General features: G+C 40.4%; 1 protein-coding gene across 1 annotated transcript in view; it reads right to left on the bottom strand.

The window, feature by feature from the left end:
* pdlim7 (PDZ and LIM domain 7) overlaps positions 1-15,846 on the bottom strand; it is a 30,401-nt gene that overhangs the window by 5,894 nt on the left and 8,661 nt on the right. The window contains 3 exon segments of the mRNA XM_034121383.1: positions 8,178-8,383; positions 9,249-9,273; positions 15,239-15,390. Of these exon segments, the coding sequence (XP_033977274.1) occupies positions 8,178-8,383; positions 9,249-9,273; positions 15,239-15,390 (383 nt within the window).

The raw sequence follows: 15,846 nt of genomic DNA, 5'->3' as shown, positions 1-15,846 counted from the left end.
GTGCCATCTACAATTCACTAATGAAAGATGATGAAACCTTTTCTCATTTACAAAGAAGAAATTGCCCCTCAACAGCGTTGTTCTTTAGCATCGGCTGCATCAGGTTAAGTCTGCCAATCAATGATATTTCTCATGTAGCCCCAAAAAGGAACACAGGAAGTTACAGCGGCAGGAGAAGTTACAGACTTAATGCTGGGAGCTGTCTAGCAAAAGAAGAATACAAAACTGCTATTTTCCAACAGCATACTCGGGATAATAAAAGCATATAAAATCCCTCCGCATAAGTAAGAACACGGCTTGCAGGGCTGGTGACAGATAGAGAGGTAAATCTTCATAAATGAAGGAAGGTAAGTCCCCCTTCTTACCAGGAGATTTTTGAAAAGAAATTACACAAATATAGAGTGAAAAAGAGAGAGGATGCTGGGGGATGCTGATCTCTGTCGGCTGGGTCAAACAAAGGACAGAACAAACCTGGTTCACACACAGACCCAAGGTCAGCGGCCCTCTGCAAAACACACACACTAGTTTACCTGCCTTCTGGGACCCCCGAACAACTCACAAAAAGACGTTGCGGTGAACGCGGCGGCCCCGCTACACCCCCTCGCCAACAGGCCAGTGGCCCTGAACCCCCCCACACCTCTGAGAGTTGTGTTTGCTGCGCCTCGCTCCGGTGAAGGTTGCAGGTGCAAATTGGAGTACATCCTCTACAGCTGCTCCTTCCCCCCCCGCCGTGGCCTGGATCATGTTTCTTGACATTTTCACCACTTTCAACATCCCCCTCCCCCTCCTGCTCAGTGTGATGCAGGTGCAGACAGGAGTTTTTGGTGCTTTTTTTTTAGCCTTCCACATGGAGTCTTGCACATGATTACATTTACCGTTCACTCTTTACACCTGCCTTCTGATTCACAGTTGTTTTTTTTGGCTTGCTCTCCTGCGGGATTCATCGACCTGAGCAATGAGCAGAGTAGGAGTGTGTTGGCAGCTCGATATCCGGCAGAGAAACAAGCAGGTTCAGGTTTTAGATTGAGCAACAAGCCCCAGACATTTGTCACCCTCCAAAGAGTGGAGATAAAAGTGATGCAGCTCTGCGAGAACCTGAGTGTGACAAGTGACAAAATGAGAAACAATGGTGGCACTCGCTGACGGGCGGGGGATGCACTGCTTTAATGGAACGTCATCCCTTGTTTGTTATTTACAAGGAATATAATGGCAAGAAAACTAAATGTTTCAGTCAATGTATAGAGGCTACAGTTGTTTTTCTGTTATATTTTGGCATGTTGAAGTAATATTTCCTTTATCTTAAAGTGGACCTATCATGCTATATTATAATATAGTGTAGGACCATACCTATAAGGCATATTTATACTTTTTTTTTTTCAAAATACCAAACAGATCATGCATTTTAGCCATGCCTCATTTTGCTCAATTTGCACTTTTTTAGCCCTGTTTTTGCAAGGGCAGATTCTGTGAGAACAGCACCATCTACAGGCCTGGCATATGTACTACAGCGTCTCCAGCGCTTTCGAATGGCCGTGGCTGTCTCCTCCTGATTGGTGGAGTTGGCCCAATAGCCGTAGCGCCACTGTCCTGACGTCAGGACAGTGTTCAAATCTGGATCAGTTCTTATCAGATCCGTTGCAGCCCCTTTTTTAGAGATTTGGGTATGGAGGAAAATAGAGAGGGTTGTGTTTTCTGACACTTGGTGAGTTCCCTGGAACACCGGGGACACATATTCATGTAAAAAAGACGTACAAAAGTGCATTTTGCATGATAGGTCCCCTTTAACTATTACAAACTTTACCGGTGTGTGTCTACCACTGTCCTGCTATGTACTTCAATGTATTTAGATTTGATGATTGACTCCTCCTAACTTACCACATTTGACATTAGGTGCATGGTGATGTGGATACACTTTCAAATAAGTTGGACTATGGAGTCACTTGTAATATAAAATATTGTAATACATCCAAGTCTCATTTAATTACCAATAACAAACTAATGGCCTGATCTTAATTATGTGTGAAAAGCTACACATTTCCCTTTCTAATGTAACGCACCTATTGATTTAAAATATCACCAACCTAAGTTTCCTTGTTACCATAAATATTATTATTTATTCAAACTATGTAAGGTAGAGCATAAATCTTTTCTCTCGCAATTTTTTTGTTGCGTACAGGCAAATGTGTTGTACAATTTCCACTGAAGGGGCAATCAAGGTATCTTTTTCATTACATTTAATTTTTCCAAATCTAAATTTACATCTTAAATCAGATGATGTAAATAAAACTGAATTTAACATCAAAGTATTGGTTGCAACTTGCCATTAGATCTCAATCTTCTAAAAGAGGCCACTGTACTGCAGTAATTACTCAGCTGAAATATAAATATGATAATGTTTATCTTTTTATTTAGTTTTACTCACTGTGCACCTCTGCACTTTATAATTATGTATTTCTTCATGTGTGTATGTCCATTTACTTTTGTTCTGCTTGACTGCACAACATTTTTCTCTGAGGCAATAAATCTTGAACCCCGATCTTTGAAAAACAACCATATTAACTCAGAACTGCACAAATGTCTGATGAAAACCTGCTTCTACATAATCATTTCTGTTCAGTACACTGGGAAAGTAAAGAAAGTAAGAAGAAGTAAGAGCTTGATATGTAGAGATAGCATTTAAAGCTTGAACCCTAATTCAACAAGAAGAAAAGACACACAGAAGAAAGGATAGAGAAGCAAGAGTAGCTTTTTTCAGATTTTTTATATTTTTGAGGACAGCAGAAATAAACAAAAGTACAGATTTATCTTCCTTTTTGTTCCTAATGGTTGGAGAAGCCTACGAGATGAGGGGATCACAAATGATAACTCTGAAGGATGAAGAAGTCAATGAATGGAAACAGGCAGAGAGAGATAGAGAGGCAGACGGAGATCAAAGGAGGGTCTGAACTTTACAATCAAAGAAGAATAACGAACAGAAAGGCGCTTCCCACAGCTGAGACCCTCCTTCCCACCTTCCCACTGCTTAACTCAAACTAACGCAATGTGAAATGGAAAATAGGGCCGCAGACACAGTAGTCCACCGTGTTGTCAACAATAATCAAGTCAGAGGGAGATCTTACATTAAGGCTCAGTATGCAAGGTTCCACTTAGGGCTTTGTCATCTACGCTATGTTTTTCTATTTTTTTCTTTTTTTTTTTCTTCCCCCAAACATTTTCTTTTCACCCCATCGGTATGTGAAAGGTGAATTTGTTAACTGCCATTTGGACGGTCGGCTATCTTCGTCGTCTTTGTCACGTAGTCGTTGCGGTGTGGCTATCACTAGCAGGCTCTGCATCCCATGGCGTGTAGGATGTCGCTCAGGATTTGATATTGAGGGCGCGAGCAGACCGGTCGTGGTGCCAGTCCCTCAGACGGGCATAGCGGGGACTCTGAATCTCTGTGAGGAACTTTTCCCTGAACGCAAGCAAAAGAGATATGAAACAGAGATAGACAGGGGGAAACAGGTGGGAGGGGGGAGCATAAATAGGGAGCGTGCACAAAAAGATGAAGCAGTAGCAGAAGAATTAAACGGGTGAAACAATAAGGATTAAGAATGAATAAGAATATGAAAGATCTGGGAGGCAAATAGTTATTTGAATAAATAGTTGGGAAATGTGCTTAAACACTTTTCTTCCAAAGAGTTAGAGAAGATATTCTGTCAGTTTATTAAATATAAAAGGTACAGCCAGCAGCCAATTGCTTAGCTTAGTATAAAGACTGATGGAAGGAAATCCACATACCATTTCCACTAAAGCTGACAAATTAACATGTTGCTAATGTTAATGTTATATCTTATTTATGTCAAAATTGGCAGGAGAGTCACGTTTAGCTGAGAAATATTTAATATATTTTGTTATCTTTGGACAGAGACCAATTCCAGTCTGCATGCTAAGTTAAGCCAACCAGCTGCTATCTTATTATCTAAAGTACGACATGAGTATGATATCAATCTTCCCATCTATCTCACGGCAAAAAAGCGAATAATTTCCCCAACGTTGAACGATTCTTTAAAAAGGAAATTATGCCTCGAAGCAGATAAGATGAATGTTCTAATACGAAGGCTGTTTAAATCACACCACACATGCCATTATTCAAAGCAGCAATATTGCTTTTACAAAATATAACCAAACGTAGAGTTTTACAGTTGTTTCTAAAATAGCTGCCAACTGAAGCTTTCACACGCAAATGCACAAACACTCATGACCGGGAAGGCCGACGTGCTCAAATCAACCCCACTCGAGTTTTTACCTGGACCTCTTCAGGATTTCATCATCTGGGTCCTGCACTGAGAGATCCAGGAGACACACACGTTAGCACGCTTTACTGATGAAGAAGGTGCTTCTCAAAGACAAATAGTCAAACAGCTGATCACGAGACAACCCAAACACATTTGGTAAAAGTCTAAATCGAATGGTGCTTCTGTTGTAATAAACATGTTGATCCGTTTATCAGACTGGTTGCAGTCATGAGAAATGATTGGTCATAGAAGACAGCGAACACATGACAGTTCAGTGTTCACACCTGAAAATAGACTCCCCCTGTCATCCACATTTGCTGTATCACTGACTGCTGTCACTCTCACGGATACAATCGGATCACATCAGATCAACTGCTGCGTCATAGGCCTTTACCTACACTTTATATCTATTGTCATAGCAGCCCACCCCCCCCAACTCATGGCTCTCTGTGGTCTCACATTCCTGAGTAGGCCAGGCCCGGTCCCAGACTTACTATAGTCGGTGCCTGTGAGCTGGGCCAGCATGCGGAAGGAGCGGGACTGCGTGGTGCCGGTGCGCGGCTGCCAGTCCTCCGTGTCCTGGATCAGCCTCTTCTTGCTGCGGTCGTTGGGGATAAAACAGGGCAGGTTCTCCATCCTGAGGCCGTGCCTGCACACACACCCAGCAGCAGCACACGGCATGCGCAGTTAGCACAACCCCTCCAGGATCTACCCACTCACACCAACACAGCTAAACAGGTGACCTTGAAAATAGAGGACATCCTGCACACATCATGCAGCACTTAACGCTCAGCATCACGGTCACGCAATAAGCGAGCTAATGGATATCCATTACTTAAGATTTCTCATGGGCACACTGTAGACGCTCATAAAATGGACATTACCGCATTAAAGATCGTATTTATATCTGTCATTAGAATCAATGGGAGAAAACCTGTCAGCCTGTGGTACCTGGCCTTGTGTAGGGAAACATTTAAGTATATAGAAAAGCTTTTACTGTGATAGAAAACTCAAGATGCTGCACAAAAAATGCTTTTCATTTCCAACAGGCTTGCAGGTCAACTGCAGCATGCATTTATCAAAAAGGAAGTAGAGGATGAGAGATGAATGGATGCTAATGAACGGTCTGTTGCATCTCTGTGAATCTACCTATACGAGCATCAGCATTTTTCTCATATCTAGCCATATCAGCCAATAAGCTGGCAGTGTAGCCTGCATGCAGCAGCCCCTTACTTGGCCTCTGGGTACACATCACCATAGAAGGCTTCCCCCCTGCAGAATAGACCAAAGATATAAGACAGGAGAGACCACCGATAGGGGGACATTCATGAAGAGTAAGCTATTTTAAAAAGTGAAGAGTTCTTAGAGACCATGATGTTTCTAGTTGTTTCCTAAATGTATAGATTAGTTAATGATTCAATCTAACTGGAGAATGATTAGAAAATGGTCTAATGGATTGTAGTAGAGCAGTGGTTCCCAAATTGGAGGTGCAGGCCCCACCATGGGGTGCTAAATAAACCATCAAGATGTGTTGATGTTTTTAGACTTGCCACTACTATTGTTCTGCTCACAACCAGTAAATATATGTTAACCATGAGTACATGAAGAGTACCAAGACAAACTCAAGTGGGGAAACCATTGTCATCATTGATAGAGATAGAGTGTGATTGACAATTAAAAAAATAAACAAGAAAATATTATTTCATCTGGATTGTTAAATAAAGAAAAATATATATACTAACTTGTCAAGATTTTCCATCTGCGGCGTTAAAATAAAAGAAGAAAACAGGAAATGAGAGAAAAAGGTCAGAGTTCAGCTTTGAGTTAAACAGAGGGAAAAACAGAACATCTTCATGTATTTCAGAGGCTGTACACAACTAAAGAGCAACAGTGCTGCAGGATGCAGAAAACATGCAGGAGGTGCCCGAGACATGCGGTTATTGTCAACAGGCTCTGTGAGAGAAAGAGGCATTGTTTGTCTGTCAGATCATCTATTGTCACCCTGACCCAAAACGCCTCAGTCGATCAGGCACAAAACCTTTGCCCAATGCTCCTCTCACCCCATGTGCACAAAGGCTTTACAGAGTTATGTAAATGGCTGTAGCATTTGTCCAAAACAAAAAGGATAAACAATCGCCTGATTCTAGTCAACAGCAATAAATGCCACAGCAGTGACACATCATGATGTCATCACGTTCAGCTCTGAACAAACATCACACAAAACCTGTTTCAATACGACAGGACAGGCCTGTCATATGAGACATATAGTTTTCAATGTATTCATTAAAAGTGGCTGCCATTTAGAATTAGGCTCTTTTTATCTAAATAAATGGCCTGAATGATGGGTTTCCAAAACCATGTGAGCCCTCAAGAGTAAGCAAGTACGGCTGCTTAAATAATCCAGCACCAGTCAGTAAGAGCGGCTGAGAACTCAGTAGAATTTATGGGTGAGGCTAAATACAGCAACAGGTCACATCTCACCATGCTGCCACTGCCATGACCAAAATTACAGGAACAAGACTGGCCTATTTTTGGAGGCAATTTTATGCAAAACTGAATTTTTCTAGTCGTTATAAATGTGTTTTAGTCCATTCCTAGAGTTCTTGTTATATTTGAGTGGAAAAATAAAAACTAGAAAATGTTATTTATATAGCTATTTTAAAGCATACTGCAATCAGAGAGATTTATATATTTGGAGGTATGATTTCTGTCTAACGTGATGTTTTAAAAGAGAATCCAAACAACACAGCTCCTTAAAGCCGAGAAATACTGGGCTGAAAAATCCATTCTGACATTTTTATCAAACTGGAGAAGCAAGACACAAGTAAAAATCACCGTCAGTCAATAACCCATCTGTTGAAATGGCAAATCCGTTTGAAAAGGTTGATTGAAATTATACGTTCCTTGAAGCGTTAAAAGTCTTACTTTTTGGTGATTGTCTATCTCCCTCACACGCTCACACATATGGTGAGGATAATAGGAACCAAAGGGTAAGATGGAAAATAAAAATAAAACCATAGAAAGTACTTTGCAACCTTAAAACCAGGACTGATTGTTGACACATGCTTCACTAATATCTGTGAAACTGTTTTTGTCGTACAGCCAGTCTCTCAGTTGATTGATTCGCATATGTCTGATTAAAATCCCCCTCTATGCTGTCAAAGTGTTGGCTTTCATCTGTGTGATAAAGGCCAACAAGATCATTTGGATCTCTTTTGAGAACAATATTTCACAACCTCCTCCAATTTCCACCAAATTATGCTTTGGCCATAGTCCATCATGATATCATGGTCTGTAATGGCAGTTAAGCACTGCTAGTGTCTTGAGCAATGACATAACGTTATACAAAACTCATTAAAAACCTCTGAACCAACACTTCAGAGCATTCCCTTGTGGAAAGAGATACAGGACACTTAAATGGAGATAGGGTCGCAGCCTTGAACAATCTGCCTCCCTGACATCATAAGGATTCATACATAAAATGTCTCTTCTCTGTCATTTCAGTATGACGCCATATGTATATCTGTTGCTACGTGTTACTATGTTCAAATCCTCAGCTGTGAAAACAAATTCTCCCCAGGGGCAATAACTATAAATCTATCATATGCTTGCCATCTTGTTTCTTACGTTATTGGCAGAGAGAGGGATAATTAAGTTGATCACAGCAGTGAGTCAGCGTACATTGTTTATGATCATCTCTTCTGGAACGCTTCTAAAAATCTGTGACATAATTGTGGCAAGGTAGTGAATGAAGTTCTCAACATAATGCAGTTTAGAAATCCTGAAGGAGTTATTTTCTTCTCAGTGTAAAACCAGAATAATGAGTCATCAGAAATGCCATTAAAACCACATTATTCACGTTGTGGTTCCAAAGGGAATAGTGTTTATTTATCCACCTACCCATTCTGTGGCTGCTTCACACTGGCACGGCCCTGAGAGCTCGGGGTGTTAAGTTTAGGGGAGTATGCCACAGGTTTAATAGCGGGTCCTGAGTTGGCAGTACCACCACCAGCACCACCTGCTGTAAATGGCCTCGCCATCTTGTTAATGGTTGTGCTGGGAGCAAAGGAGTACTTTGGCGGAACAGAAGCCGGAGCAAGTGAGTCCTACGAGGGTGTGGGAGACAATGCAACACAACACACAACATGCAGTTACACATTTTGACATATAGTGAAAGTTCCTTTTGTGGTTGCACAATCCCAAACTTTATATAAAGAGAGCTCCGACTGCACATTATTACTCCAGGCTGCAGGATCAGCTCTGTCAAACCCTTCAGGCTTTTCTCTGTGCAACGAAGAAGTGCTTAAGAAGTGTGAACACAGCCATTTTATTTGTTTTGGCAGTCTGCCAGAGATAGGCTAAAGTAATATGCTACTGCTGGTAAAAAAGAAAAGGCTCAAAAGGGAGAAATTGTCATATTTGACTGACATGTCTCACTAATGAGATGTCTCACTGAACAGAATGCATGGACTGCGAGAGAACACCTGCTTAATTGGCACATTGACTTTTGGAAAGGTATTACTGCTGCTTTACTAAAAGCAACACTCAGCACAAAGCAGCTCATGTCACTATTGTACCATTTACATTGTAATCAGGCTGGGAAGTAGCTCTCAAGAGGTTTGACAGTGAAAGTAAATGCATCGGTATTAGTCTGGGATTGTGCAAGGCATCACAAAATAAACCACAGGGGATTCAAAAAGCAGTATTCACAACACACCATCCAGCAAACATCTCAGTTAGCGACTCACTGATGCTTTGCTAATGCACAGTGCATGGACTCTGTGAGAGCTTGACAGGTGAATCAGATGAATGTAAACACAAAGTGACATAACACACTGTTGAAGCCAAATGTGAGCAACGATTAAAGGACGTTTAAAATGCAATCAGTGTCACTCCAGTCCAGTAGCAGACCATGCCAAAGTATACAAGTGTCACACATAGGTGAGATCAATGATTCAGACAAAGCCTTACCTTCTGGTCTCCCGCTTTAAAAGCTCTGTGGAAAGAAGAGACGGAGACAGTTATTAATACATACATACAGTAACTTCAACTTTACAACTTTCTGTTACAATTAAGACTGCGTCCATGTGGAGTCTTCTTTCATAATAATAGTTGCATTTCTTTTAATGTGATTGTTCAAACTGAAAAAAGCTTATAAGGACTTGTACTGCAACGACTTCGAAACATACTACACAAGGAGGTTTGATGTATTATCCAATCTACTAAAATACATTTAAATAACAAAATCTATGATAAGCCTGGTTACACAGATACAAATCCAACCTTAGACTATTAGCTGGAATCACACATAACGTTATAAGTGGTTTACAGAGTGACTTTAGTTATAGCTTAAGAGGATTTATTATTATTATTATTATTATTATTATAATGGATTATTTTTTACAACAAAGGTCTGATTGTTGTGGTTTTGGCCATTCTTTCATTTAGTTAAGACAACATATAACTGCAAGCTTAATAGCTTTAAGAGGGAGTTGCAGGAACCCGGCTTGAGACGGTTTTACAAGGGGTTTGCAAACAAGTGATCAGACGGTTTTTAAACAGGCCCAGTTTAACCCACTTACCTAAACCACTCACAGATGCCAGAATAAAAGAGAATGCACCAAAATGCCTATTATAATAATTATCCAATGCATCATAAAACTGCATGAGAACAGATGAACACAATCTAGTGTGGGATTTGGATGTTTACAGTTGCAACTGCATCTCTTTTGTATTTTATGGTGTGGTTTAAGATCATCGAGATAAAACCGGACATGTTTGCTCATGTTGCTTGTGTTTGTAATAGCGAGCCCCTTTACGCACAAAAAACCTAATCCTACTCATCAGGGATGGTACGAGCTTTAGAAATGTGGGAATCAAAAAATCAGGTTGTAAAAACTGTTTTTTTATTTTTGCGATGGCATTTTATAACACAAAAACCTCAGCCCTTTCACACATAGTCTTGGATTGTATACAGATTCACCCACCCAGTAAAGAGTACTGCACAGGCTTCAGAGTAGTACACTTATTAACTCTAATCCCAGGATTCACATTACTGCGGTGCCTTTGCTGACTGGAGCAACAGAACAGACGGTTCATTAAAATATCTGTGCACATTAAACATGGAGGCATCCAGCTTTACATTGCTGCTGGCTCTTAAAAAACAAATCACTACCATTCCCTGCCCAATGTTTACATGCTGCACAAAGCTACAACAGGGTAAAAAATAATGAACCAGCCCTGCAGTCCCCCTCATTGTTTCAAGCTACAGTCATATACACACACACACAAAACAATGGTCAGTGCTTCCTGTGACAATGAGAAATGAATAACAGCTCATGTCAGAGCCTGCTCACAACTGATAGAGCAATGCTAAAGACAGGATGACAACAACAGGGCTGTATAGATATAGCGAGAGCAGCGAAGGCATGTCTGTGCATGACACACTTCTGGGAAGACAAATCAATGTGACATTCATAGTGCTTCAGCTCACTTAAACCCTGAATTTGATGAGTAATACCTTAGAAAAAGCAAGGATATGAGGAATGTCTATTGCAGCCTCAATGTACAGTATGTATTTTTGGCAAACTGGACCTACATGAACCAATGTGGGGCTGATTAAGTCATCGTTTCAGGGAATAAGTTAGTTTGCTTGGACCATGTTTGACCTGTGCTGAAACTGAATATGCACACTATGAGATCATTTCCTGCCTCATTTCATGGGTCACTAATCTGAACCGACGCACGCGAGGCTTTCAAACTGATGGAAGATTAAGGCAAACATTTCACCTAAAAAAAAAAAACATCTCCCATGATACTGTAATCAACTTTCCTCACATCATTGACTCCAACCACAACACTGCAGGCCAATCCTTGACAGTGAGCTCAGAGATATGGACATAGTGTGTCCTTGTAGCTGCTACATGATCTCTTTCCTTTGAAGCCTGAAAATCTATTGCCCATATTTTTGGGATTTCCTATATAAAAAAAAAGCTCTGGATAAAAACTAAACCTTTCCCATAAAAAAAGACAGCAAATGGTCGAACAAATTGAGGCACTAAACCAAACAATAGACTATATCTCTTCACAGTGCATCTGTCCTCCTCTCATGACATAAAGAAAGTGTGGATGGGAGCCAAGATAGGAATAAATAAAACAGACAATAGCTCTTCTCCGAGAAGTGTTTTAGGAAAAACAATATTTGCTTGTCTTACAATATAATAACAATAGAGGGCGAGATGAAGACGAGAGACTGGGGATTCATGGGAAGGGAGTCATGGTTAACAAAACAAGAGTGAAGAATGTGAAATGTTTACAATAGCTGGACTCCTCATGGAGATGAGAAATAGAGGAGGCAAACCGCAGAGTGCAGGAAAAGTATGGCTGATGTTGGCCTATTATAGGCTTTTCAAAACATTACACCAATCCCTGTGAGATGAAGGTAGAAAGAGAAAAACCATGGTCATTAAATATACATTTAAAATGCACAGTTACAGTCTCTCCTTAACAATATATCACAGACATAGCCCCAGTTAGATTTGGTTTGCAGTACCCCTTAACACATATCACCCTTATTTTATTTTTGCATCACAAGAGAAAAATCGTGTAAAGAAAGAAATGCTCTAGCCTTCAGGGAAATAACTACAGCAAACTTTCAGTGTAATGAAGTGTGTTATTACACACATATCATATACATCATAGATTTGTTTATAACAATATGTTCTAGAAATTCTAAATAGCAGAAATGCCAGTATGTATACATCATTTATTTTTAGATGTACACGCCAGAAACAGGCCTCATCTTGTCATCTTACTCCAGGTTTCCCAGGTTTAATATGTGTACGGGCCACATCTAAACGACGCCTCGTTTATTATCAAAGTCCAGTTTTGAGTTTTGCACCTTCTTTGGACAGACGGGGGGGCACATCTGGCTTAAATAAGACAACTGATCCATCCCTCTGCAGAGAGCATGACGTCACTTTTCTTGATCCTTATCTCCCGACCACAAAGACCAACAAGATGTCTTTTTTCAATTTTCACTCTAAGAAACCCCACCCATGACTCCACTGCTCTCTCTTTCTCCCTCGCACTCCTTTTAAGGCATTTAGTAGGTCGAAATGTGTAGTGCATGACCTCTTTCTGCAGAAAATAAATGCAGCATCAGCAATGTGCCTTGTTGGCTGTACAGGGATTGCAGCTCTTTGATAGAAAAACATGATCCTTTATGATATCTGTGCGAGAAACACTCATTATCTCTCGGCAGAGTAATAACCTGCTGCTATATTTAGTACACCACCTATTACATATAAGATTTGTCTTTGATTATTCTGTCGAGTTTCACCTTTCTGAAGACTATATTATTATGTGTTATACACAATATAATATAGTTTATAAGATATGCAGTTCATCGTCATGTATGCCAAAGAAAAGCATCAAATCCTCACATTTGAGAAGCTGGAACCGGATCATATTTTACATCTTTTTTTGAGGAATGACTCAAAAAGTTGGAAAAAGATCCACTATGATCGCTACAAACTATTATGTTCTGGCAGTTTAGTTCTTGAAAGTCTTATAAATGACCTGTGGCTGTTCTGACTGAAACAGAGTGAAGAAAGATTTGACAGAACATAACAGGGAGTGCATGTACGTAGACACGTTGTGCCTCTCCACCTCTGTTCCTTACTTCTTACTTGCTACCCCTTTCCCTCAACCTATCCTAAGGGAGTGCATGTACGTAGACACGTTAGTTTAGCTGCTATAGGCTTAGACTGTCGGGGGACACCTTACTTCTTCCTTCAGTCTGTCTGTACATGCGTACTCATGTTCCGAATAACCCAGCTTCCCCCAAATTTCTTTTTGGTGTCTATATCTACGCCGGGATCCTGAGTCGTGGCTGATCCTGTTGCTGTGGTCCTGTGTCCTGGATCCTGAATCATGTGTCCTGGATCCTGAATCATGTGTCCTGGATCCGGAGTCCTGGATCCTGAGTCCTGGATCCTTAGTCCTGAGTCCTGGATCTTTAGTCCTGTGTCCTGGATCCTCTATCCTGAGTTCTGGATTTGAGTCCTGGACTTCGAGTCGTGGCTGAACCTGTCTCTGCGGTCCTGCCTGACTCTCATCATACTACTTCCCTGATGGCTCCCACAGGATTGTTGATATCCTCGTGGATTCATCTTCTTATTATAGACACATGCATTTCCAAACATTTGGACTACCTATGCTGTAAAATGTATTATCTCTTCGATTTACACACAGCATCTATTGCACGTCTGTCCGTCCTGGGAGAGGGATCCCTCCTCTGTTGCTCTCCCTGAGGTTTCTCCCATGTTCCCCTTTAAACTGTGGGGTTTCTTTGGAAATGTTTCCTTGTACGATGTGAGGGTCCAAGGACAGAGGGTGTCGTATTGTCATACTGATACTCTGTACAAACTGTGAAGTCCACTGAGACAAATGTAACATTTGTGATATTGGGCTATATAAATAAACATTGATTGATTGATTGATTGAACAGCCAACTCTCTTGGCAGACAACAACTAGGAAACTGAGAATATGTGAAAATAGTGTCAGGGGTACAGCTGGGATCACAACCACTTCTTCCTTTAGTGATTCTCATAAATGTCCCAGGACAGCAGCAAGGCTCATCTTTATAACTTAAAACGCTCTCATCTTCTGACGGCTTTAGACTCTTTTGAATTAATTCGTTTTTTGCTTTTTCTTGGAAGGTAAATCTTTTTTCTTATGATTAAGTTCCTGATGAAACATTTGGCTTGTACTCTACAGAGCCACTCCATCAGTCAGGAGTTCCTGGCAGGAGTTATGTGAGCAGGTACGAGATCCAGTGCTAATTAGCATAATTCAATCAAAAAGAGTAACAACTTTCCTGGCTCACACTTTAGTGTTTTAATCTGAATAAAGATTTTCTCAAATTGTATTATGAAGTTAAGGTATAATTAAGGAACCAGTTGCTCCCCTGAAAATGTTTTATTTTAACCAAACAAATGTCAGTATTTAAAATATCTGCCTTAAAGCATTTGGCATGCGTATTTGCTGCTGAATGCAGACTACTGACTACAGACTAGCTAGCAAGAAAAAAGTCAGAGAGTATTGACCTCTAATACCACCCTATCCTCTTGTTACTTTAATAAACCATAATTTTAAGTTTTTAACTTGCATCTACATTTGAATCTGCATCAAAATACATGATCATGATCATTTTGAATTTTGGAGAACACTTACATTCTGTAAATATGAGTTGTTTACATGTATCACTTAAAGCCATCATTGTGTGTTTATTACCTATGATCACAATCACATTATTTGTTTCAACTAGGCAGCAAGCCTAAATATAGACCACCAAAATATGCTTTGTACAGTTCCAATTATGTGAAGATTGGACACAATTTGTAGAAGGAATAATAGCAGATAAGCTGCAAAAATGTGAAATCTATGTGGGTGGAATTTGGGCACACCTTTAAGCAAAGATGTTGGACCAAGAATCCAGGAAAGAAATATCTTCTAAGCCTCACAGGTCAGGATTAATGATAAAAAGCTAAATGTGCTTTATAAATGGCCATATGGTAGCATTATCTGTACCAAAACCAAGATAGTACTTTTTGGGCTCTACTGTAATAGACAAAGGGACTATCAGGATGGAAAACACCACCTCCTGGCACACATAATTACTTATTTCACAGCAGCACAAATAAATAAAAATTCAAGTCCAAGTTATGTTGAGCATTACTTATTTTAAAAACACATTTTGTTGTGAGTGAGGATATCTTTTAGACCAAGGTCTTTTGAAGCCATCTGTCATGGTGAGGCGGATTTCAAGGACATTGTGGTATTTTATCTCTACTAAGAATAAGGGAGGATGTTTATGCTGCTGTGTATGACCGAGATAAAAAGGAGGGGGAGTGATCATGTACATTTTTGTTGCATCACACGACGCCAGATAACTTACTTGCTGAGGGTGAGGGTGAGGGAGTCTGTTGCTGCTCTGATCTGGTTTTGTGCCTCCACATGGGTCATGTCCTCTGCATTAGTGTCGCTGATGGACACCACCCAGTCTCCCACACCGACACCAGCCTGAGCTGCCTTCCCACCCGGGGTCAGCTACAGAAAGGAAACAAGGACAGAAGACAGAGGTACATGAAGACATGGTGTTGTGACAGTTACATAGATGAAAACATGCCCCAACAGGCAGCTTCAGGGATTGAAGCGCAAAAATAAAATCCCAGTTACTATGGGCTAAATACTGCGATATTTGAATTCATCCTAGATCTTGTTCTTTCAGGGATATGAAAATAATCACAATGTAATGTAAACTGCACACTTGCCTCCTTTTCAAAAATAATTGTCATTATAGTCATCAGGTTATGTCTGAAAGAGAAAATCATTTCTAAACCAAGGAGGGAAAAAAAGTACTTAAGTTGTCAGTGTGTGACTACATAACATACAATTACCCAAGATAAATCATCAGTTCAAAGCAAAATGCAGGACATCTCAACACATTGAAAGTCCTGTTCAGTTGACTTTTTGTCTGTTGACGGCTCTTAATAATGAACCCAG

The sequence above is a fragment of the Trematomus bernacchii genome, unplaced genomic scaffold (genome assembly GCF_902827165.1).
Source record: "Trematomus bernacchii unplaced genomic scaffold, fTreBer1.1, whole genome shotgun sequence".
Taxonomy (NCBI): Eukaryota; Metazoa; Chordata; class Actinopteri; order Perciformes; family Nototheniidae; genus Trematomus; species Trematomus bernacchii.
Note: the sequence above shows the minus strand (reverse complement) of the source record. Positions and strands in the feature narration are given on the sequence as shown.